Below are 25,095 nucleotides of genomic sequence, written 5' to 3'. Positions count from 1 at the left end.
ATTGCCATTAAAAATAATCCAAGGCTACTTAAATATATGACGTTCCTCGCCAGGGCCAAGAAGTGGCAGTGGGTGGGTAGGGGAGTGGGGGGGGAATTATGGGGGACTATTGGGATAGTATTTGAAATGTAAATAAAGAAAATACCTAATAAACAAAAAATATATATGACGTTCCTGTGACTGAGGCCCACTAAGCTCCTTTAGTTTGTTGTCTCTGGATCAATCAATACTTGTGTTGTGTGTACCTTAATAATATTATTAGACTGGTCCCCAAAGAGGGGTTTTTAATACTTTAGAGACACCACCTCTGAAACTCCTATCTCAATGAGTTAGCTCATTGCTACTTAAGGAGAGCTCCTCTGTCCACTCTTTCACTTCACAGACTTGATCTCAGCTCAAGCAGAGTTTTCTATCCAGGCTACTTCTATCCTCTTGTGTTTGTTGTTAAGATATCTACCTGTCTGTGTTATCATTGCAGAACTCCTCTGATAAAGCATCTACCCTGGCCATCCTCCAAGTCCTCAGCGATCTGCTTTCTGTTGGTGAGTAGGCTATGCTCACATCAAACCATATTGTAGATTGGAGACAGTGCTGGTTATCCACTGTCCCAGGAAGTGGGATAGCTGGGTATTTTTGTAACCTAACTTTCCTGTGTGGGAGAGAACCACCAGTCAATGTTTTCCCCCTTGATGTAATTTGATAAAGCTTGTTTAGACTGGGATAACTGTACTTGGTCTATTTGGCCTTGTCACCTACCTTACTGTGCCCAAACTTAGGAGGCAGTGAGATGTTGGGCAGTTATGTTATGGTTTTTCTTCTGTAAGCCCAATGTCTTCATCTGGAGAGCAACTCCTCAGTAACCCTCCTTCCCTAGGCTCCCTTTCTCTGTGTCTCACAGGAGGAGCCAGGTTCTGGAGATTTTTTACATAGATCTTGTGGAAATGGAACTATGAGGTTGGTGACCTTCAAAGGTCATCAGGTCATTTACTTTTTCATAAAAGAGATGTCTGGATTAAGTAGCTACAAGTCACCCGAGTTAACTGGATTAAGAAATATTAGCACAAACATTCAACATTAAGGATGTATGGCATGCCAGAGATAAATTTTCAAGGCTACCATCACCCTGTGGCCTTTTTTCTTTTTCTTTTTAAAGAGTCAACTTTTATGTCTTCCAGTGGCAGGGCCACTTCCATGTACATAAAAGAATTTTTTAAATGTGTTTCCTTCTTGTAGATCATCACTTGTCTTTTGAGATGAAACTATCTTCAGGAGGTAGATAGAAATGTTTAGAGTGAAGCCTTGGAATTTCTTTTCCCATATGGATGATATTGTTTGGTTTGTTGAGACAGAGTTTCTCTGTGTAGCCCTGGCTGTCCTAGAACTCACTCTGCAGACCAGGCTGTGAATGTTTTTATTTTGAAGCCAAGGTTTCACTCTATAATCCAGGATGCCCTGGAACCAGCAATCCTTCTGCCTAAACTTTCTATGTGCTGGGACTACAAGTGTGCACCACCACTCCTGGATAAATGTGGCTCCGCTTATTCTATCTCCCATCTTTATTTTATTCACCCTCATTTATCTTGTTATCTTTATTTTTCTTCCCTCCTTTATTTTATTCTGTTTTTTGGCAGACAATTGTCTTTTCAGTAGGATGGAGAACTCAGAATTTCTCCTTTGATATTATTATGTCTGTTGGTTCCTTGGTTAGGGCATAAAGGTCCTTCTTCATGTTCATATGTAAACACTGCTTTTGAGCTGCCCCTGGGAAAAGTAAGAGATGTCTTATTCAAATCTGTTCCTTGGTAGAAAGACAAATACTTTATCCTTGTTCAAGGGCTCTGACCAAGAGTCCTTGGATGCTATGTCTGGATATTTTGTTTCTTAGGAGGTCCCTACAGTGGTTTCTCTATTTCCCTTCTATTAGTTGCTAAAGAACAGAATTAAAAAATCATTATAACTCCAATAAAATGTCTCTAGATCAGAATCACCCCCTTCCTGCTAGTATATAATGATGTGTCGGTTTATATACATCTACATACATGTGTATACAGAAAAGGGAAGACTTAATGGGTCCCCAGAACTTGCAGTATCATTCAGTATACCATAGCTTCAGGAGGCAGATATATTAAAATTCCTAAATATCCCTCAATTACCATATTGCACACTTTTCTTCCCTCAGATGATAGCACAACTCGAAGACAGACCATGTCAAAAACATGCGAGCTTGTGTTTCTATGACGAAATGAATGAACCTTTACATCTGTCTCTAGCTGTTAAGTCTGAGATTTCCTCTAGGGAGGAGGGTTATCATTTGTGTCTCATATTTCCTTTGGTTTCCTTCCAGGCACAGACCGGAGGATTTATTATATGATCAGCAAAGGTGGCAGCGAGGCCCTTCTGCAGACTCTGGTGGACACAGCAAGGTCATCTTCTCCTGACTGGGACATCCTCCTGCCTCTCTTCAGGCTGCTGGCTAAAGTTGGCCTAAGAGGTACTTACAACTTCAAAACCTAATGATGACTGACGTCATACTTCTGGAGTTGTCCCCTGAGAGTAGTTGAGGTAGCCCTTGTGGGGAGGCAGAAGGGCGTGTCTCAGGTGCCCTGGTATAACAGGCTCAGCCTTAGAGCGGAGGTAATTTTACTTTATTGTTATTTTGAGGCTCAGAGTATTACATATTTTTGAGACTGGCTTCAAGCTATGCTGCACAGGGTGGCCTCAGATTCACTGTAGTCCTTTTGCCTCAGCTTCCTGTATACTGGAATTATAGGTGTGCACCATAATACTTGGCAAGCTAAATTAAAAATAAAAAAACCAAAAAAACCAAAAAACTCTAGATATCAGATAACACAAGAAGTGGTGTGAAGGAATGAATGATTGAATGACACAGAGAAGTAGTCACAGCTGTCATGGACTGCAAAAGCACCGATCGTAAGTCAGAAAAGAGGGGAGTAGCTCCAGCCCATTTTAAATCCTTACGCAGAATGAGACCATTTTATGAAATGTATTGCATATGAAAGTACATTTTCTGTATTAGCTTTTCTCTGTTGTTTTGGAGGAAGAGTCTCATGTAGCCCAAGCTAGCCTGGAACTCACTCTGTAGGAAAGGATGGTTTTGAACTCCAGAGAGCTGAGGTTATAGGTAATATGCCATCATGCCTGGCCATACTTGTGCATTCAATTTTTGGAGCTATCATAGCAAATGGTCACAGACTGTTTGCCATAAATATGGTCTCGATACTTCTGGATTCTGTAAGTCACAAACCAAGTCCTGGCAAAGTAGGTCCTTTTGAAAGTCCCAGGGGAGAATCCATTTTTTTTTTTTTTTGCTTCTGTCCTGGTGTGCCAGAACACTCTCTCTCTCTCTCTCTCTCTCTCTCTCTCTCTCTCTCTCTCTCTCTCTCTCTCTCTCATGGACTGACTTATTTTCTCTGTGTTTACAGTGTTCTCTTCACATGGTGGTATCAGCCATTAGGTTTAGGATCCAGTATGTCCGGTCTGATCCCCTCTTAGCCAATTCAGTGTACAAAACCCTCTTTTCAAATAAGATGGCATCTTGGATGTATGGATGGAAATGGATTTTGGGGGCAACACTTTCAATTCAACCCACTGTGATAAGTCACCTAGGAATGGAGCTTCTGCCCATTTCCCTTCACTCCTGGAGGATACTGAAACATCTTTTTAGGCCTCTGGAACTTCCTGGAGGAGGGTTGAATAATCTAAGCATTCAGAGTTCATGCACACTTTGCAAAAATCCTCTAACAGTTACGCTTCAACTGTGTATTGAATATCATGACACATATCATGTGACAATTGAAAAGCTCAAGGCCCCTTTGATGTTCTCTGCTAGGAGCCGAAGCTGTATGCTCCAGCACTCCATGTTTAGATCTCTACTCCAGTTCCCTGGCATTCTACAGATGGACCGAGAAAGGGATCAGCTAGCCCCTGCATGAGTATGTCCCGACATAACTAGCATTTCATTTAGTGATTGTTCAGCCGGAGCAAATGTATGCAGTGTTCTATGCAGTGCAAACATCTCTGTGACCAAGACAGTCGAGGAGTCAGCTCACACAGAGCTCCTGTTCCAAGTGGGGCAGGTTAACTGGTCAGCCAATGATTCACTAGATGAGAGCAGACTCTGATGAGTGCCTCAAGGAGGAGAAAGAGTGATGCTACCCTAAGATGGCACAGTCTGGGAGAGGTGACATTTGAGCTGAAACTTGAAGAACAGGGGAAGTCAGCAAAGCTGAGTGGACCGAGTGAACTCTAAGAAAAGATAGTCGAGACCTGATATACCCCCCAGTCATACAGTGCAGGCTGGTTTCAAGGCTGTCCATGACCCTGACTAGCTGTGTGACTCTGGTCAAGTTACTTAAGGTTTATGAACTATGGTGCCCTTACGTCTAAAATGGAAGTATAGAATTTAATTCTAGAGTTTCTAGGAAGAATAAATGAGGTATTAGGTCCCATTTATCTCTGCACTGTCTCTGACCCACCAACTCCTGAATAATGCCATGGAGAGTTATTTATTATAGCTTAGGCCTTAGCTGGTTGCATCCCAGCTAGCTCTCTAACATGAATTAGCTTGACTATTCTATTCCACATCTGTCATGTGGCCCATTAACTCTGAGCCGGACAGTCCCAGCATCTGTCTTCATGGTGAATCTCAGACTCCTGAATTCTTCCTTCAGTTCCCATCTCTGCCTGGAAGTCTTGCTTTTCCTCTGCTGCCTAGTTATTGGCTGTCAGCTCTTTATAGAACCAAGCAAAAGGTGATGGAGATGTATATTTACAAAATACTAAAGCAGGTGATGATCCATAAAAATAACAATACCAAAATCCAGATGTACTCAGCTCTCTGCCAGCACAGAAATCAACATTTGAATAATACAAAGGCAACCTTCACACAATGCACAAAAGGAGCCAGGGACCTGACAGTCAAGTGTTAAGAGATATACAAGGGCAGTGGTTCCCAAGTTACTATTTTTGTATATGTGTGTTATATGTATGTGTCCATGTATTCACATGTATATATGTACATGTAGAAGCCAGGGGGTGATGTTGGGTATCATTCTCAATTTCTTTTTTTTTTTTTTTTTGTAGTTTTTTTTGTAGTTTTTTTTTGTTTTTTTTTTTTAATATTTTTATTACATATTTTCCTCAATTACATTTCCAATACTATCCCAAAAGTCCCCCATAGCGCCCCCCACTTCCCTACCCACCCATTCCCATTCTTTTGGCCCTGGCATTCCCCTATATTGGGGCATATAAAGTTTGCAAGTCCAATGTGCCTCTCTTTCCATTGATGGCCGACTAGGCCATCTTTCGATACATATGCAGCTAGAGACAAGAGCTCCAGGGTTCTGGTTAGTACATCATGTTGTTCCAACAATAGGGTTGCAGATCCCTTTAGCTCCTTGGGTACTTTCTCTAGCTTCTCCATTGGGAGCCCTGTGATACATCCAATAGCTGACTGTGAACAAAGAATTCTCACCTGAGGAATACCGAATGGCAGAGAAGCACCTGAAAAAATGTTCAACATCCTTAATCATCAGGGAAATGCAAATCAAAACAACCCTGAGATTCCACCTCACACCAGTCAGAATGGCTAAGATCAAAAATTCAGGTGACAGCAGATGCTGGCGAGGATGTGGAGAAAGAGGAACACTCCTCCATTGTTGGTGGGATTGCAAGCTTGTACAACCACTCTGGAAATCAGTCTGGCGGTTCCTCAGAAAATTGGACATAGTACTACCGGAGGATCCAGCAATACCTCTCCTGGGCATATATCCAGAAGATGTCCCAACCGGTAAAAAGGACACATGCTCCACTATGTTCATAGCAGCCCTATTTATAATAGCCAGAAGCTGGAAAGAACCCAGATGTCCCTCAACAGAGGAATGGATACAGAAATTATGGTACATTTACACAATGGAGTACTACTCAGCTATTAAAAAGAATGAATTTATGAAATTCCTAATCATTCTCAATTTCTTGTTGCCTTAATTTTTGAGACTGAGTTTCTCATTGAACCCAAAGCTCCTTGTGTTAGATTTCTTTGTCAGTGAGCCCCAGGGATCCTCTTCCTATTGCCTGGATCAGTGCTGGTGTTACAGGTATATGTATAGCCACACACTGCCATTCTCCTTACTGTAGGGAATCTGAACTAAGTTCCTCATGTTTACACAGCAAGAACACTTACCCACTGTGTCATCTTCCCAGCTTCAATCTTTTTATTTTTACAGCAAATTTTATTGTGTATACTTGGGATTTTTAATGTGACATTATGAGATAGAAATATCAATGTTATTACTGCAGCTAAGCAGATGAACCTATCCACCGACTCCTATAGTGTCACTTTATTTATCTATGTGTTTAGCTTGGTACAATTGTGTGAACTTTATCTTCCTGTTGAGTACAAGAGCTGTAGCTTTGTCTATCCTGTTTATTTACAGTTTTGTATCTTTTGACTCTTCCTCCTTCCCTGCTTAGCCCTCAAAGTCAGCAGAGAGCACTCATTCCTCATGATAGTGAGGATGGCTTATCAACAAGACAAGGGAGAAAAATGCCAGCAATGATGTGAGGGAAGAGAACCTTGCTTTGTAGTGCTGAAGATCAGGATTGCTGTTATTGGAAATGGCATAGAGAATTGGCATGGTGATTGGCATGGGCATGGTGATATACACCTGGAGTTCTGACACTTGGAAGGTGAAGGCAGGGGCGGTGGTGGTGGTGGTGAGAAATTCATAATGAGTTCCAGGCCATACTGGGCCACAGGAGACCCTGCTCAAAACAAACAAACAAACAAACAAACAAACAAACAATGAAATTATCATATTACTCAGAAATTCCTATAATCTCTAATTTGAACATATACCCAAGGAAAGGAAATGACTACCTCATAAAGATCTCTGCCTTCCCATGTTCACTAAAGTACTAGTCACAGGAGCCGTGACATGGAAATAGTGTGTCTATGGATCTATCTATCTATCTATCTATCTATCTATCTATCTATCTATCTATATGCAATGGAGTATTATCTAGCCTAATATGTTGTACCCAGAGGATATTATGTTAAATGAAATAATGAAACATATATAGAAAGATATTTCTATGAATCCTATGATAATCATGAAGATTTGGGCATCACACTCAGGGAAGAAAACAAATAATTGCACCTAGATATAGTCACCTGATAGTGGGAGCAACGAGAGGTGTTTTCCTCTTGGTTTCAGGGCTTATTTTGTAACTATTGAGATGAAAATGATGAACAGCTTACCCACAACACTAGATATCCAGGTTATTTTATTTATTTATTTATTTATTTATTTATTTAATTAGGAATTTATTTCATTTACATTTCCAAAGCTATCCCAAAAGTCCCCCACACGCTCCCCCACCTACTCCCCCACCCACCCACTCCCACTTCTTGGCCCTGGCGTTCCCCTGTACTGAGGCATATAAAGTTTGCATGACCAATGGGCCTCTCTTTCCACTGATGGCTGACTAGGCCATCTTCTGATACATATGCAGCTAGAGACACGAGCTCCTGTGGGTACTGGTTAGTTCATATTGTTGTTCCACCTATAGGGTTGCAGATCCCTTTAGCTCCTTGGTTACTTTCTCTAGCTCCTCCATTGGGGGCCCTATGATCCATCCATTAGCTGACTGTGAGCATCCACTTCTGTGTTTGCTAGGCCCCGGCATAGTCTCACAAGAGACAGCTATATCTGGGTCCTTTCAGCAAAATCTTGCTGGTGTATGCAATGGTGTCAGCATTTGGAAGCTAATTATGGGATGTATCCCCGGATATGGCAGTCTCTAGATGGTCCATCCTTCAGTCACAGCTCCAAACTTTGTCTCTGTAACTCCTTCCATGGGTGTTTTGTTCCCAATTCTAAGAAGGGGCAAAATGTCCACTAAGTGGATTAAGGAACTCTACATAAAACCAGAGACACTGAAACTTATAGAGGAGGAAGTAGGGAAAAGCCTTGAAGATATGGGTACAGGGTAAAAATTCCTGAATAGAACAGCAATGGCTTGTGCCGTAAGATCGAGAATCAACAAATGGAACCTCATAAAATTGCAAAGCTTCTGCAAGGCAAAAGACACCGTCAATAAGACAAAAAGGCCACCAACAGATTGGGAAAAGATCTTTACCTATCCTAAATCAGATAGGGGACTAATATCCAATATATATAAAGAACTCAAGAAGGTGGACTCCAGAAAATCAAATAACCCCATTTAAAAAAATGGGACTCAGAGCTAAACAAAGAATTCTCACCTGAGGAATACCAAATGGTTGGGAAGCACCTGAAAAAATGTTCAACAGCCTTAATCATCAGGGAAATGCAAATCAAAACAACCCTGAGATATCCAGGTTATTAGAGCATCATACTTTTTATCTTTAATTTTCTTTTCTTATAAGCTTTTCACGTTTTATTATGAAAATTCCCTGTTAAATGGAAATATTACCATCATCTACCTATAACTTTGATCTAACTTCTCCGGAAGTTCTACACTATCTTTTGCATAGTCAAAGCAATATCCAATTCAAAGCACAAGATTCATGGTAGCTATGCTTTGAATCCCAGCACTACTCGGGAGGCAGCAGTGGAGGCAGGTGGATCTTGGTGAGCTCTAGGCTAGCCTAATCTCCATTGCGAGTTCCAGGACAGCCATGGATATGTAGGGGGAAAAATCCATTTCAAAAACCAAAGCAAAGCAAAGCAAACAAACCTACCCAAAAAGCAAACAGCAAAAGGATCCAATCAAAGTTCATACACTGCATTCAAATGTACTGCTAATTGTTTTATTCATCCCAGATTTGTCTTAAAGACATTGATACAAGTGAGGATGATTAGGGGTGTTGGTAGATTCAAAGGCTTCCAGTCTTAGAACCCATAACTTTCATGTAAACAAATAATCCAGACTCCATGCTTCTGATGTATCTGGCTCCAATGGGGGTTTATTTAGAATATTTCTAATTAGGCTCAAAAGTGTCTTTGGCTATAATTATACTCCCTCCCCTGTCATTTTTTTTCCTTCTCTCCTGAAACCTTCAGAATGCATGTGAGACATAATTAAAAGAGATGAATTTGTGTTCCTAGATAAGAAGTTTGGACAGAAGGCACTAGAATTAGAAGCGCTTGATGTGACCTTGATTTTGGCCAGAAAAAACCTGTCTCATAGCCAGAACCTCCTGCACTGTCTCTGGGTATTGCGTGTGTTTGCCTCCAGTGGTAAGTTGGGCTGGGACACTGGGAAACCATGTGGTGGTCTGGGGGCGTGACGGTTTGGGTGAGGATGCATGTGGTCCCATTCAGACACATAAAGGAACCTGACAATCCAGAGGCTGTGGAGGTCAGACATTTATTTATTTACTTGGTCAAGTACAGCTCTAGAGCTAGTACCTAAGTATGGTCTTTGGATTTTACTCTGAGTTGCATATAAAGCATTCCAAGTTTCTCTATTAATAATACCAGCTACAGAAGTCCTGTGGCAGGAGAAAGGCAGATTTTCCTTGGGCCTCGACATCATCATAACAGTATGTGTTACATCTGTTCAAGACAACATTGTGGTGGCTGGAGAGAGAACTCAGCCAGTAAAGTGTTTGTCTTTCAAACACAAGGACTTGAGAACCCACTAGTATCAAAATACTACCTGGGCGATGTAGACTTGCAATCCCAGTGTTGGGGAGGCAGAGACAGGAGGATGCCTAGAACTTGCTAGCCAGCTAGGGTAGCCTACTTAGTGAGGTTGAAGCCAATGAGATTGTGTCAAAGGAAGCAGGTGCTATTCTTGCAGATGAAACATGGCCTCCTCAGACAAGTGCATGTGAACGCACACACACATTTGTGCACACACACAGGCAGTAAAACAAAGAATAGTCCTTATTCATTCCACGAAGGTACTCACTGATGTAACAAAATCCTTACTGATTTTATTTCTAACCTCACGCTTTCTCCGGATAGACCCTCTCTCTGGGTGATCACATCTGAACCTGTCAGAGGATGGGATTAAGAATCTCCTTACCTCAGCTGTTTTTAATTATCACAACTGTGTATTTAGATCTACATTTTTATATCTCAGAAAAGAAAAAGCCAGCTGCTTCGAAGAGTGAAGTAATTTCTTGAGTTTATACAGATAAAAAGTCCTGAAGGCTGCCTTTAGAATTCCAAAATTCATGTTAATTCTACTCCATGTGGAGGCACTTTTCATTAATAGATTAGATTCTATACCTCCTATCTCACATGTAATGAGCACAGACTTTCATTTCTCCATTCTAAGCTCCCTTCCTGGGGAATAAAAGTGACAATTATTTAGATGTAATATACTCTGTAGGGGAAAGACTGTGGGCTTAGAGCCAGGGAGCCCTCAGTTTGACTCTGATGCTATTTCTCATGAGTTGTGGAATGTGGACTCTTGGCCTGGTTAACCTCGTGTTTTTTTTTTCTCCTTTGTAAAATTACAGCAGCAATAATTATTACTATTAATCTGCTAGGTTTTTGTCTCACTAAAACAACAGAAATTAATTTTCTCACAGTCCTAAAGGCTGGAGGTCTGAGACCAGGAGGCTGGCAAGCTTTGCTTTCTTCATAGCCTGTCTACCTGATCAAAAGAAGATTCTGTCATCTCCCCATGTCCCCATGTGGTCTTTCCCATGGGCCTGTGCATCCTTGGTCTCTTTCTATGTTTAAATATTCTCTATGACAGACACAAAACAGATTAGATTATATCTATTCTTGGATGGCATCCCTTTAACTTAATTATGACTTTAGGTCATAGGGGTTATGGCTTTAAAATGGATTTGGGGGAATGCATTCAACCCTCTGCAAATCTCATAGACCTGTTGGATGGGACAAACAAGATCATGTTCATAGGTAATGCCATGACACTGTAACTGCATTATCCTACCCCAATCTTTTGTCTAACATTTTGAAATCACATGAAAAGTACACGTGTAAGTGTAGTAACTAGGTAACCCCTCCAGGTATCCTAAGAACTGCTGAAATATCCCATTTTTTACTACTTTTATTCTTACTTTAAATACAGGGTCTCATGAAGCACAGACTGGCCTCAAACTTACCATGTAGCCAAAGATCACCTTGAGTTACATATCCTCCTGTCTCTACCTCCCAATTGCTGAGATTAGTCATGGACCACTGTACTTGGCTCAGTATCTCAAGTTTCACTGCTGCAATCTCCTAATAAACATGGGGTCTACATAAGGAGACAGTTTTCCTCCATGAAAATAATAAGATGGATTATTGCCTCTTTGGTCACAATGTCCCCCTCCCCCCCCACAGAGAGAGAGAGAAAGAGAGAGAGAGAGAGAGAGAGAGAGAGAGAGAGAGAGAGAGAGGAAGAGAGAGAGAAAACACACAGAAAGAACAAAGATTAACAAAGAGCATTTGAGAATATTTGAATGAATCTGTACAAACCCATCTCTAGAACAATAAAAGAGAAGCTGTAACATTTTAAGAAAGACAACTGTCATTACTGAGTAGCCTAAAAGCATAGCAGCCAATTAGCAGCTTGCCAGCAGCACAGGACTTAATGTTATCTTTCGGTTTCCTGAAGGCTTTGCCTTCATGAATACGTGTATGTAATGAAAATGAATGTAGAGCAATATCACATCAGCTTAGCTCTGAGAAAGCCAGTGATTTGCCCGTGAGTGTCAGAATGTAACCAGTTGGGTCATATGCTAGCCTACATTTATTATACTAACTAGCGGTTTCATAAAGTCATCGTGCCTCTTTGCATTGCATTTATTCATGAAAGGCTGACAGAGTTCAAGAAGCCTGTGGGTTCTGTTTCTTTGGTGAGTTGTGAGCCACTATTTACTGTTCCAGCAAGCTTTCTGAACAGCTGTTTTCAGCTGGTTAGTTGGATGTACCCATAATGGGTTTATGATAGCTAATGAACTTGTTGGCAGTACCAAGATGGCTACATTGGGCAGCCATCCGTTAAAGGTGAACCCAATGAGGTTTCTTTTTGTATTTATTCTGATTTTAAGTCCAGTCTTCCATGTTAGAATCAGAGGTATTAAGACTACACTTTCACTAATTCTACTTAATGTGGTAATTCTTATTGAATCGCCTGCCATTTTTTTTTATTCTAGTGTTATTTTCCATGTTAGAAGTAAAGACTAATTTAATAACTCTGAGAGTGGCAAGACTGATGGGCACAACTGGGATGTCAAATCCAACCAATTAATGAGGGTGGTGATGGTCTGCACTCTCCTCAGCAGGGGTGTAGGTATAGAGGATACACTCAAAACATGTACTCCTTGTAACAGACAAGACGCTGTTCTCAGTCTCCATCTGGTAGAGAGTACTGTGGAATTACCACCTCTAGCTTTGCATTCTTCTCCTGAGGCCTGAACTAAGTCAGTCTAAGACACATTGCTTTTCTCTTTGCATCTTTAAGATGTCCTGTTCCCACTTATTTTCCCAGAATAAATCTGGTCCAAAATACCAGGCAGTCTTATGTCTTCCCTCCCAGAAGCACAAGCACCATGGAGGGAAGAAAAGAGTCACCTTATCAGAGAATCTTTTTTTCTTCCTTCCACTTCCTTGTTCCCTCCTATGGTTCTCTATCCCATGGATTCCTGTTCTTTTCAGGGCCATTGGTGCTGTTTCCAAATTCAACTGAGTTGAGAAGGGTATGGGTTATATTGAAAAGTGGCTGGGGTCTCCTTGGAGATGGCAATGCCATCTGGAGGGTTTTATTTATCAGGCATTCCCTTGACTTTCTATCATTCAGATCTATGGTCAGGTTTTAATACTCTCTCCCCAAACTGGTTGAAAAGGGAAGTGTTCCCAGGCTAGTTTATCTTGGAGCACAAGACTCATTCTTCTCCTGGTATTCTGATAGCAGTACAGACAACTCATTGTCTCAGTTTTAGGGGGGTCAAGTATTAAAATTGAGGAGAGGTTGAAACTGAGGGAGAAACAGCTACCCCATCACTAGGCTGTTACGAGAGGTTTTTAATCTTTGTTGTTTCTTTTTTCTTATTGTTCTGCATTGACCTCATTAAAATTGTCAGTGATTAAATCCAAGTTGTATTGGTTCATCTTCTTGTGTTGGTAGCTACTCACTACTGTGCATTTTGTCTTCAGTAACCACGGGAGCCATGCTGGGAATTAATGGAGCGATGGAACTGCTCTTCAAGGTCCTTTCTCCTTACACCCGAAAGCACACCCGGACAATCAGGTACTGAGCACTTTCATAGTGCCCTGGGCTTTGTGTGATGGATAAAAGATGGAGGTGGTTGTCCTTAGATCTTCTTGATGGTTCCTGTCCAATCAACAGATGCCTTCTTCCTTATAGATGTGCAGTGGCTCTATCCCATATCAATCTACTTCTCTACCCAACCCCAAGTTCCTCATTTCCTCTCATCCTCATGATAATCCCAAATGAGCATATAACTCTCAAGCTAAAATGCAGAGAGCTTTATCTAAGATTACAATGCTGTGGAACAGCAGGGGCAAGGTTTAAATCCATATCATTCAGACTTCATGTTCTTTTTTGGTGTTGTTGATTTTGGTCTGATGCTTTCAGATCAATCCTTTTTTTTAAACCTGCAGTGATAAACTAGCATAATCCTCAAAAGACAGCTCAGGAGTGTCACAGTCTCAAAAAAATCAGCCAGTTAAACTTCTTAGATGAGACCTGAGCCTTCTCTTCTAATAGTTCATCATGGTTGTGTGCTGGTCTTGTTCCGTGGTATTATGGCTGGAGAATGAAACCTGGCCCATTCTCTTGGCCTCTGCATCCCAGAGTGGAGTGAATCACTAAGTTAAAAAGGGAGATGGTTTCACATAAAGGCTTTAGAGATATTCGGAACCATTAAGATCCATCATTTATGGGAGTGACTCAGCGAGGACCTTGAGAGAATATTAGAAGAAATTCAGCCAATTTCTAAGATATATGGGGTCATTTGGCAAGTAGCATTTCCATGCCCAGCCATGATATTTTCTGCATTCTAGCATCAATCTCCGGCTCGTGCTTCACCTGATTATTTTTCTCCTGGGTCACCATAGTTATGCTACCACCATCCATTCTCACCTACAGCTTTCTACACCAGCGTTTCCTAAACTGAAATACATTACATAGCAACCAAAAAAATGGCCTCATCAAATAAATTGAGAAGTTCTGGGCTAAACTGAGTGAGATAGGTTTCTTTATGCTAAGACTTTGCAGAGCCTTTTGTAAAAGTTGTACACACTGGGCCTAAGATGGCTTTGTAGCGCGTTCCATTTCAAGACAGATCTGGCCAGGAAACTCCACTTTTTACATACCACCTTTTAAAAGGGGCTAAAACAGTATACATTTCATCTTGGAAATTTCTAAAGTGGAAACTTATTGCAAAGTAGTAATCAACCCAACTCTACCAGGGGATCCTCATGAAACAGGTGAAATACCTCAGAGCCAGAAACAGGGGTAAAAATAACCCCTTTATTTTTCTGTACTTTCGCTTTACTTTGTCCTTAAATGCCCACTGCATCAGATGACAAAAATTCTCACCAGGAATCAAAATCATATTAGTGATCCTTTAGCTCATGGTGCCTTTTGGTCTACCATGCCCCTCTTCTGGGAATGGATTCTGGATTTAAAGAAGCTATGGGCGGCAGTGAGGAACGCTGATGGAAAACACAGTTTGTCCATAATCATCTGCGCCCTTTGGGATGTTCAGGGCTTGTTTATGTCACCAATTTTGTCACTGTGCACTGCCTTTGCTGCTGAGATCTGCAGTCTCAACATGTCTTTTGGTCTGAGCTTGACTAACACCTGAGCTTTATCCATTGTACTCATAATATTTTTTTTAATATGCTGTTCTATAACCTGTAATTGTCTGGTTTTTCTTATACAATGTGTGAAAATCAATGCAGTGTTCACTGGGCCCTTGCATATCTGAGTCTCCCTGAGTGATCAATTCTTTGTCATGGGTACTGGGTTTTTTTTAAGAAGCCCTTATCAGTTAACTTTGGTTATCAAGGCACTGGGTCCTATTGTTTTCCCATCCTGATGGCTTCTGTTGTCTCTGTTATGAAGGTCAAGATTAGGAGAACAGAGCAATACAAATACCGCATGTAAGTCAGTAATAAGTAATTAAAGCATACCAGTTCCCTTCTTAGGGATACCTCCTGTTGCTGTCTGTATTGCTTTCCTTTGCTCCTATAAAAAGTCAAGTTCAGGTCCAAATCTGATCAAGGTGCCACAGAACAATGGACAAACATTAGACATTAACAGGGGTGGAATGCTTCCAAGAACAGAAAAATTGCTAGGGATCTCAGGAGTATTTTCTTAAACACTATACCCACCATTTCCTCATGTCTGATCTGCCTGAGAAATCTTCTGCCAGATGGTGCTCCTTCTTAAGCAAAATGCCAAACTAAAAATCAAGTGTTCATATAGGAGAGGCCTTGTCATGGAGCCTTTACAATGTAGCTGGCATTGCCGTGGAATTGATTAGGTGCCTAGCCCCACACTTGGCTCCTCTTTTGAGCCTCTTTTCTTCTTTGAGGCAGGTGCTATTACTGTGCCTAAATTTACAGAGGGGAACAAATGGAAGCTGAAGCTGAAAGAAGTTAAATAACCTTCAGGAGATTTACGTGAAAGAGCCAGGATTTAAGCACTGCCTGATCCCTGAGCTCCAGCATTGGAACACCATTGGAGTCTCTTGCAGACTATTTCCAGTGTTTTATTTCTAAAACCGCCATATGTAAGACAATCACAAGTAGTTAAAGTTTGCTTAAATTTCTTTTAACGTCTAAACAGTTCATATCCATGAAACAATTTGCTTAATGATAGGGAATCTTTCTCTTCAATTGAATGGCCATTTCCTCTCAAAGGCTAAATAGCTATTCTCCCTGCTTTCGAATTCTTGCCCAAAGTTTCTTTGTTTTCTAACCCCTGCCTCCTTCCCAACTAGATAAGGAATGAAGGCATCCAAATTGGAAGATGCTACCTAGCATCTTGGTGAGATCCTTTATGTTTCTTAACTAACTCTGGCATTTGTTGAAGTGTGAATATCAAGCCTTAACTTACAGGCTTGTCGTAGGCATTAGAAATAATGCCTAGAAATGTCTGTGAGATTTGACATGCTCAGACATGTCACTCACCAGGAATAGAGATACAGCTGGGTAATAGGCTGCCTGCCTACAGCCAGACAGCTCCTGTAAACTCCATCCCCCAAATCTCAACCAAGACCAACCCAAGTAAACTATGCTTAATTGCCTGCACTTACACACCAGATCTATATAGCTTTGAGGGTTCTTCCATGGGAGGATATGGTAACAGGCCTGCAGGACTGAATACCATCCTCCAAGGTCTTGCAAACTGTGGGGGAATTATGGCAGGATGCCTTTCTGAGAGCTGGTGCCCAGTGTGGTGCCACTGTGACTCCTTCCTCCTGTGAAGATTAAACCTGTTCTACTTCTCTCATGTGCACCTAAAATAGACACGCAGCTGTCCTCTGATCTCCAGCGGTACTCAGGGGAAGATTTATGGTGCTAGCTCCAGCCTTAGGAGGGAGAAAGGGCCTGTACAGCTATATCCCAAGCCTCCTGTGGCCTCATGCCAGCCTCCAGGCTTGGGAAGGCAGTTACTCTAGACTACCTTCATTTGCTATTCGGCCACCATATTGTTACTCTTCACCAATGCGTGGGTATCTTGGCTTGTGCCTTCTCACTTCCTTTTGCTCCCCACATCTGCCTTTTTGGTCTAAACAGTCATCGGCAGACTTGGAAAGCCATTCTCTCCTTTTAAGTGGTCTTCCCAGCCTTCAAGGTGCCAAGAATGTGCTTTGGTTTCTCTCTCACTCTTCATTGCTCTCTCTCTCTCTCCAGCTGTCTCTAAGTGTGGCTTGCTCCAGGAATGGTGTTGCCATTCTGTCAGAAGGGAAAACAGCTACCTAGTCTCCATGTTGGGGACGTGGGGGAGAGGGAGTCACTTGTCCTCAGCACATCTTTGGAATCTTTTTCATCCTTCCTTTCAACATACTGTTCTTAACTTTGTACACTGTTGCCCCAGGGTCTTCTCTCCCCTCTAAACTTTGCTTATCAAGGTAGAAATTGAACCATGTTTACTTTGTCCCCCTCGCCCCAACAGGGTCTAGCTCCATGTATAAACTATGGTAATTCTCAATTAAATTAAAGAGAAATGTATTTTAGAAGATGCGTATGTAATCACTCTTACTTATAAGGTTCTGTGTGATAATTTGATGTAAGTATATAATATGTAATGGGTGAATTAGGGCAATTAGTGTTTCCACCAACTGTGTGAAACACTTCACAAATTTTGCCTCATAGATCATTTTGAGCATAGACTGTACTATTCATCTGTATAACACCTCAGTGTTAGTACGTATAATGTTATAACATGCACCAAAAAAATACTTTAACTAAAAAATATTGGTGATTTCTGAATGTATCGATTAAGTGCAATACAGCCTCTACCAAGTGAGTCACTTCATGCTGGTTGCCATCTTTGTTCTTGATCCTACCCTGGGTCCACATGATGAGTTCATATGTAGGTGTCTAAACATACCTGAAAATTCATGTGGCCCCTCTACCAGAACTGTTTGGAATGAAGTCAGGCAGGAGAAGAGAAACTGGAATATCAGCCTTAAAAGGAGAAAGGTTTTAATCACTGGAGGGTAGGGAAGTGATGGAGCCCTATTTGTTGTTTAGAGTTGTTTCAGGGATATGCCAAGTTGGCTAAAGGGAAGGCTCTAAAGTTGAAGGGTTTTTCAGAAGATAGGAGCCTTTGCTTTCCTTTGAAGTAGGTAACCAGTGTTGGTCTGTTAACTGATTCAGGAGGAGGATTAGAATCTGTGAGGGTGGTCTATAAAAATCAGGAGCTGGAAATGACCCTAGGTCAGAGAGTTTGGCCTTTTGCTACCAGTTTGTTTAGCCATCCAGTTTTCCTGGAACAGTCTAAACTTACTAAGTATGACAATTTCCTGAGGCAAAGGAGATCACTTGCCGGTTCTTGACTGGTTTTGTAAGTTATTAGAAGAGATTATGTTGTTCAGTGTGTCAACACTCTCCACTTTAAGCTTCCCCCTTTTTCCTTTACTTACAGGGCTTCAGGGTTTTTAATAGTGATGATATCCATATCTACTGGAAGTTCCCATGATATTTCCCAAAGCATATCTACATCCTCTCTGATCCTGCTAGGTCCTCAGACAATATTTAACTGGTGGTTGACGCTAGATTATCAGATATGACAGTAGCTCCCAGGATTTTAAACTCTGCTAGCTTGCCATGCCTCACAGAGTTCCAATTGCCAAAGTCAATTACAATTTTCTGAGCAGGAGCTACTTCTTCAACCCCAACTGTGTTCTCTGATCATTGTACTGCATGTTAAGAAAGAAGATTCAGAATTGGTCATGGGCTAGGATTTTTCTCTGAAGCCTCCCCAAGAATTGGAAAGTTGAGAATCTTATTCGGGACCATGCTGGCTTCATCTCTTACACAAGAGGGCTTCAGTATCATCACACCTTCTGTCTCAGGCTTTCCGTAGATCTATTATGTTAGGATTTATCTTTCAAGATCAGGGGTCTTTGGGCCGTGAACTATCTTGGCACAATTGTGGGTCATATTCTGTGCTCTAGAGGTTCTGGGATTAAATACCTTGGCAACAGAAGGCGGCGTTGTGTTTGGGTCTTAAACAAGCCACATAAGCAAATTCTTCAGTTTAGTGTCCTGTTGGCTGTCCTAGTTGCTCCCTGTACTTAGAATAGTGTTAGTGATCTTCTCCCTTTTGAGCTCTTGTCTGCCAGAGCTCTTTGGCATTTGAGCTTTGCCTGAGTGCAGGATTACTGGGCATTGCTTCATTGGCAGCTATTTATGGTGATTTCATCTTCAGTTTATGAGCTAGAAAAATTTCCCATGCTTCTTTTCCTCCTGAACCAGTGTCTTTCCAAAGTCAAGCCTTCTGAGCTTTCTCTAGCCAGCATACCATCCCATTTTGCTTGGGCATAGTAGCTGATAAATGAATGGAGACTCAGCCAAAGCTAATGGTTTCCTTGTTATCATGAGCAACGTAGGTGACACAGCTTTGTCACTGAGAGTGGAGATTCAAGTTACAGGGAACAGAATTTTCTGTTTCTTGAAATAGATACCATAGTTCTCCTGGGTGTTCTTTGCTTCTATTCTCATTAGAAAACATTATAACCTTTCACTCAATGTAAGTAGAATCTGAGTTTTTCAAGCATGGGCTCATAATGGTGAATCAGAAGCCCCGTGTTTTGGAGCACTTGGACTCAAATATTTTGGAACAGGAACAAAAAACATTCCAAGCCAGCTTCACAAGTGATGATATTGGGGATGTGCACCACGGGCTCAACTTACTGACAAAGTGATTATGGCCTCTGCAATCTGACTCCGAGCCTGCAGTTGATAGTGGAATGAATAGTTTCCTACATGAATTAAACCCTGGCAATGAGGTCTATGGTTGAAATCCCTTTCATCTTCTTAAGAAGCCACTGACCTCTCTCTCTTAGGGCTAGTCATAGATATTCAAGTCACAGGATTGAAAGTTGGAAGCTTCCAAGGAACTTTCCTTCTTGTTCACCTCTTTCATCTAAGGTGAGGTCAATGAAACCCAGAGAAGCTCATCAAACTCCTAATGCGTTTCAAGACATATTCCATCACTGAAAGATGCCCTACTGCATAATCCAAAGCAGATGTGCTTTAAGACTTTTAAGACTTTCAAATGTGACATTTGACACATTCGTCTTGGTAGCAGGCAGTGAAGATTTCAAAACAGAAGATGGAATTTTGACCTCAAGCTACTGAATCTGTGCAAAAATTGCAATGTAGCATGTGGGATAGGAAGGTCCTCCGTAGTGAACCAGTGATTCAATGATCCATACAAAACAGCACACATCTTGGGTCCTATGTATACTAGAGGAATTTGACATGCTCCATATGTCCCTTGTGACTATCCTCCAATTTCCATTGGTATCTGCAGAATTTGTATGCTATTTTATCTCTACCTAGTTACTTGCCCCTGTTTCCATCTTGATAGGAGTCAGACTCTTGACTTGCAAAGTGGGTGGGCTTTTCATCCCCTGAAGATGTTCTTTTTAAAAATTTATTTATTAGCGTTTTCTTTGTTTACATTTCAAATGTTATCCCCTTTCCTGGTTTCCCCTCTGAAAACCCCCTATCCCATCCCCCTTGCTCAACAACCCACCCATTCCTGTTTCCCTGTCCTGGCATTCCCCTATACTGGGGCATCGAGCCTCCGTGAAGATGTTCTCACATGATTTTGGCAGTCAGAGCATCTGCTTGAGTCTTCCTTGAAATCAGCAGAGCATCCATTTGGGCCCTAGAAAGGCTTAGTCTAGTGGCACCGTGAACTTGAAGGTCTAGACTTCTGCTTTTCCTCCATCTGAGGAGCTCTCTGATCTTTTGTTACTCAAGTGAGGTAGTCTAGATATCTTGGAAAGGGGTGGATGTGGGACTTACGTATGACTGAGCTGTGCAGAGATTCTAAGAGCATGATTTGACTTGTGAACAATGATTGGCAAGTAGACAATTTTCACTGTTGCTGTGGCATTTATTCTCCAGGATAACATGATGAGAGAGTCAGAATTGGTTTGATACATTGATATTTGAAAGAGAACACACACCCTGGGTCCTATGTATACTAGAGAGACTTGACATGTTCTATAAGTTCTTTGTAACTATCCTCCAATCTCCACTTGTATCTGCTAAAAGTTATACTAGTCAACCTTTCCATAGTTACCCGCCCCAGTTTCCATCTTAATAGGAGGTAGACTCTTGGATACTTTTGCTTGCTGTAGGAATAAGTCTTTGAGGCTAGCCCTCTATGTAAAATTTTATACATAAGTTTATATCTTCCTATCTTCCTATAGATCACAGATTCCTTACAAAGTTTCTTGTGCCCACCAGTCTTTGTTCAGAGCAGGCCATGGCTACATTTTACAGGGAATGATTCCACAGTTACATACCACAGTCATAAGATCATAAAGCAAATTGGAGAACTTTTCTTGTGAAGCTGAGAGTGATGTGATGTGGTATTTTGAAGATAAGTATGTTTAACATATAAAAGCTACCCAGTCAGGCGGAAAGGGAAACGCCCAGACAAGGCCTATGTGCATAGCTATTGAATGCTAATTGTTTTGAAGAGTTTGGGCAGAGATTTCAGGATGAGGGCACTTTGGAGGCTTTCTGCTTAGTTCAATTACAGTGTTGTTTTGTTGTTGGTTCTCAGTGCAATCATCAGTTATATTCAACAGAGCTGATGATGAGAAAAATAGAGAACAATAGATGGCTATTTAAAAGAAGTGAATTATTATAAATTAAGTTTGAATTTCGTTCAGATAGTACATCATAGGTATTCAGTAAATGCCAGTTAATTTAATGAACATTGATGCTTCGGTTTACCTGAGGTTCATCCTTTCAACCATTAATTTATTCACTCAATAGTACTTGAAGATTTTATTTTTAGCAGATATGTGTGGGATTTGAGATGAAAAGCAATGGCCCTTGCCCTCAAGGAGCTTGTAGATGATCCATAGTACATCAGCATTTAAGTGAGCAAGACAAATAGCTTAATGATGGGGTATTCATGAAGGGGGTCTTAGTGTACCCAGAAACTGGCAGAGAATTTCCAAGGAAAGAATCTTTGAGCATGGAGTATGGAAGGTATTTTCCAGGTGCTAAGGTTATACTAAACAGGGTTTTCTAGGCAGAGGCAGAAATGAAAATGAAAACACAAAAATGCACACATTCATGTATAGATGTGAAGTTGCGCATGTGTGTGCACACACACAATTTAATGCATAGTTGGTGTATACTGCATGTGTATGAAGCAGAAAGCTCACCCAAATTGATCTAAAAAAGTAGTATCTTAGTAGAAAATAATAAAATATATAATTCACAAAGAAAAGAGAAAATGGATAAATCATATGAATTCAACTCTTTAGTAATCTATTCATATAATTTGATGAAGACCCCTATTGTATAAATCAGAGCAGAAAAGATTTTGAAATATTGTAAAATTTATTATTGGTGAGGATTGACTAAGGTAGGGCACTTTTACGCTGGTGTGAATGTACACTGATAACACATTCATGAAAACAATCAGTGATGTTTTCCAAGAGTGGAAGGAAGCTCCCATTACTCAACTCAAATTTTTCACTTCTTGAAATCTGTCCTAAATAATTACTATGAAAACTGCATGAAGAAGACTCATGCTTACAAATATCAATAACAATGTTATTTATAATCAGAAATGATATAAACATAAAAATTCAATAACAGAATCCTTGGTAAATGTGATATGTTTATATATTACCGTGTTATGTAGCAAACCACAAAAACAGACTAGCAAAAGAGGTTTGTCTTGAAAAATTGCTTTCAATACAAGTATTGAATAGAAAAATGTTAGTTTCAACCTTCATGTAAACATATGAACAAAAGGACCCAGGTCAAGACAGGAAAACTATAGTTAGATTTTCTTTCTACAAGAAAGAAATAAAAATATAGATAAAGCAATGTATTTAAACATATAAACATCTGGCAGTAATGAATAGTGCTCCCTGAAAGATGAATTCCTGCACTGACCCTGATGACTGAATTTCCAGGGAACATTGGTAGTGATGGACCCAAGTGTAGCCAAAAAGAAGCCTATAGTTAAGGAGATAGAGTCAATGAGTCAATATGAAGCTAGAGGTGTCCCAGGTGCCTAGAACTTATAGGACAGAGTACTAGAGCTAAGAGAGATGGAGAGAGAGGATAAGGAGAGAGGGATAAATGGAAGAAAGGGAGGGAGAAGGAGAGAATATGAGTGAGAAAATGAATGAGTCTTTTCCCAGTTCATACTTGATGGAACTGAGTAATAGAATTTGTGTACAAGACCCCTACAGAAACCTCTAAAATGGGACTAGTCTCAGATCATCCAGCACTGTGCTGACTCTGATAGCAGGCAAGGGGAGACAAAACAAAGTAACAACAAAACCCAACCAACTGATATTTCTTATGAATAGATGCAATACTCCGAACTTAATTTTAGCACATTGTTGAAAAACATCCAGAACAAAACAACTCTATTACCATTCCATTGTGGACATCTAGACTGACTTCTTTTCCTACCTATTGTTACTAGAGCAGCAATCGATCAGGATGTGTATGTGTCTCTGTAATGTAGTACCTAGCAAGGTTGTGAGATCGGTAGACAAAAATAAACCAAACCTCAAAATGGTTCAATAAGCTACTGGGAAGTAAAACGAAATCAAATTCAACTTAAAAATAATCGTCCTTAAGAACATCTAATTAAAATGCATTTTCATTAATTTTTTTACTTATCTGTAATACATTATGATCATGACCACCTCCTATCATCCTCTCTCATTTCTTTTCCACTCTAACTTATCCCTCTTCCTCTCCTTTCCTCCATCCTCCTTTCTCTGTATTATTTTATGTAAGCAGCTACCACTACAGTGTATCCATGACTGTCATGGCCATGTCAGATCCAGAAAATAGCATTTCACAGTACTTCTCCACACACTGTGGCTCTTACAATTTTTGTGCCTCCATGACGTCCCCTAGGTCTTGAGGAGGGTGCTATAGTTATCCTAGTTAGAACTGATGACCCAAAAGTCATTTATCCCCAGAACTTTGACCAGTTATGAGTGTCTACATTAACTATCACCCAGTGTAATGAGAAGCTTCTCTGATCAAGGTTGGAAGCAGCATGATTCTATGGGTATACATGTAGATGTTTAGAGTGCAGATTGACCACATGGCAGTTTATCAAAACATCAGTAATAAATTGCCGGCTAGGGTCAGTGACCTCCCCAGGCATAATATTTATTATTATTACTTCATTTCATTTCATTTCATTTCATTTCAGTTTTAGTTTTTATTTTTGAGATTGTAATGTAATTATAACAATTTTCCCTTCTCCTTCCTCCCTACAAACCCTCTCATGTACCTTTCTTAGGTCACATTCAACTTCATGGCCTATTTTTTCACTAATTGGTATTGCATGGAGATATGTACTTGTGTATATAAACATAACCTGCTCAGTTCATATAATGTTACTTGTATGTATGTTTTCAGGACTGACCATTTGATAGAGACAACTCATTGGTGTGCTCTTCCCCAGGGACTCCCATCTTGGCTCAGTTACCTATAGTTCTTTGTGTAGGGTTGAAGTCTTGTGGCAGCGGGTGGGGGGGTCGTCTGTCATCCCCATCCAGTTTGGCATGTGCACTGGTGTCATCCTTGTTCAGCTCACATTTAGGCAGTCATAATCTTTTGAGTAGATTTATAGTATCAAGTGTATATTCCCTCCTGTGAGCAGGTCTTAGATGCAGTCAGGAAGTGATTGGTTACCAGTCATGTCATGAGTACATTTGTGGACACGCCCTGTCTGCAGATTTGTATGGTGACATGCTGGTTTTATAGCTGGATGAATGTTCTCTTTGACCTTCTAGTACCATGTATGAGGGCCCCTGGGGAAGAAGCTTGTATCTCAGCCCATCTTCATTTTTCTGTATCCAAAGTACAGAGGGGTGCTTTTAGCAATAGGGATTCACTAACACATTCTGGCCAGAGACCAAGAGCAATGGTGATATTCTCTATTGTTTGTGGAGAGTCTGGGGGAGGGGCTCTGGGGATATCAAGGCATAGGAAGTTGTTCTGTAGCCAGCACCTGGATTTCTGTCTAAAGATTATGGCTTCTCAAAGCAGCATTGTCGACTGCTACAGAGTACTTCCATTTATACTTCTTTCTAGAAAGTATTATTATAAAATATATCCAGTTAGCTGATAAAGGAGTATGTTTCTACATGGCATAGTTATAAATCGCACAAGCTGGGTTTTGTTTTGTTTTTTGGGGAGAGTTGTTCTGGGGAAGTTGATTTTGGAAAACTGCCTTTATTTAGCATTGTTATTTTGAGCATCATAGATATTTTTGCATTAAATTTTAGTTTTAAAATGTATTCGTCTCTCATACAAAACATCCTGACCACAGTCTCCCCTCCCTCCACTCTCCCCACAACCCTCTCCTTTACCCCCACTCCACTCTAAGTCCCTACTTAGTATA

General features: G+C 40.7%; 1 protein-coding gene across 1 annotated transcript in view; it reads left to right on the top strand.

Annotated features, from left to right (window-relative positions):
- The first annotated feature begins 2,352 nt into the window (after window positions 1-2,352).
- Window positions 2,353-25,095, top strand: part of Agbl1 (AGBL carboxypeptidase 1) — an 818,045-nt gene continuing 795,302 nt past the window's right edge. The window contains exons 1-3 of the mRNA XM_021168273.2: window positions 2,353-2,491; window positions 9,111-9,242; window positions 13,125-13,218. Coding sequence (XP_021023932.2) covers window positions 2,368-2,491; window positions 9,111-9,242; window positions 13,125-13,218 — 350 coding nt within the window. The 5' untranslated portion in view covers window positions 2,353-2,367. The remainder of the gene's footprint in view (window positions 2,492-9,110; window positions 9,243-13,124; window positions 13,219-25,095) is intronic.

This window comes from Mus caroli, unplaced genomic scaffold (genome assembly GCF_978045245.1).
Source record: "Mus caroli unplaced genomic scaffold, Mus_caroli_1 scaffold_8, whole genome shotgun sequence".
NCBI classification, from domain to species: Eukaryota; Metazoa; Chordata; class Mammalia; order Rodentia; family Muridae; genus Mus; species Mus caroli.
The sequence above is the reverse complement of the archived record's forward strand: the minus strand, read 5'-3'. Positions and strand labels throughout refer to the sequence as shown.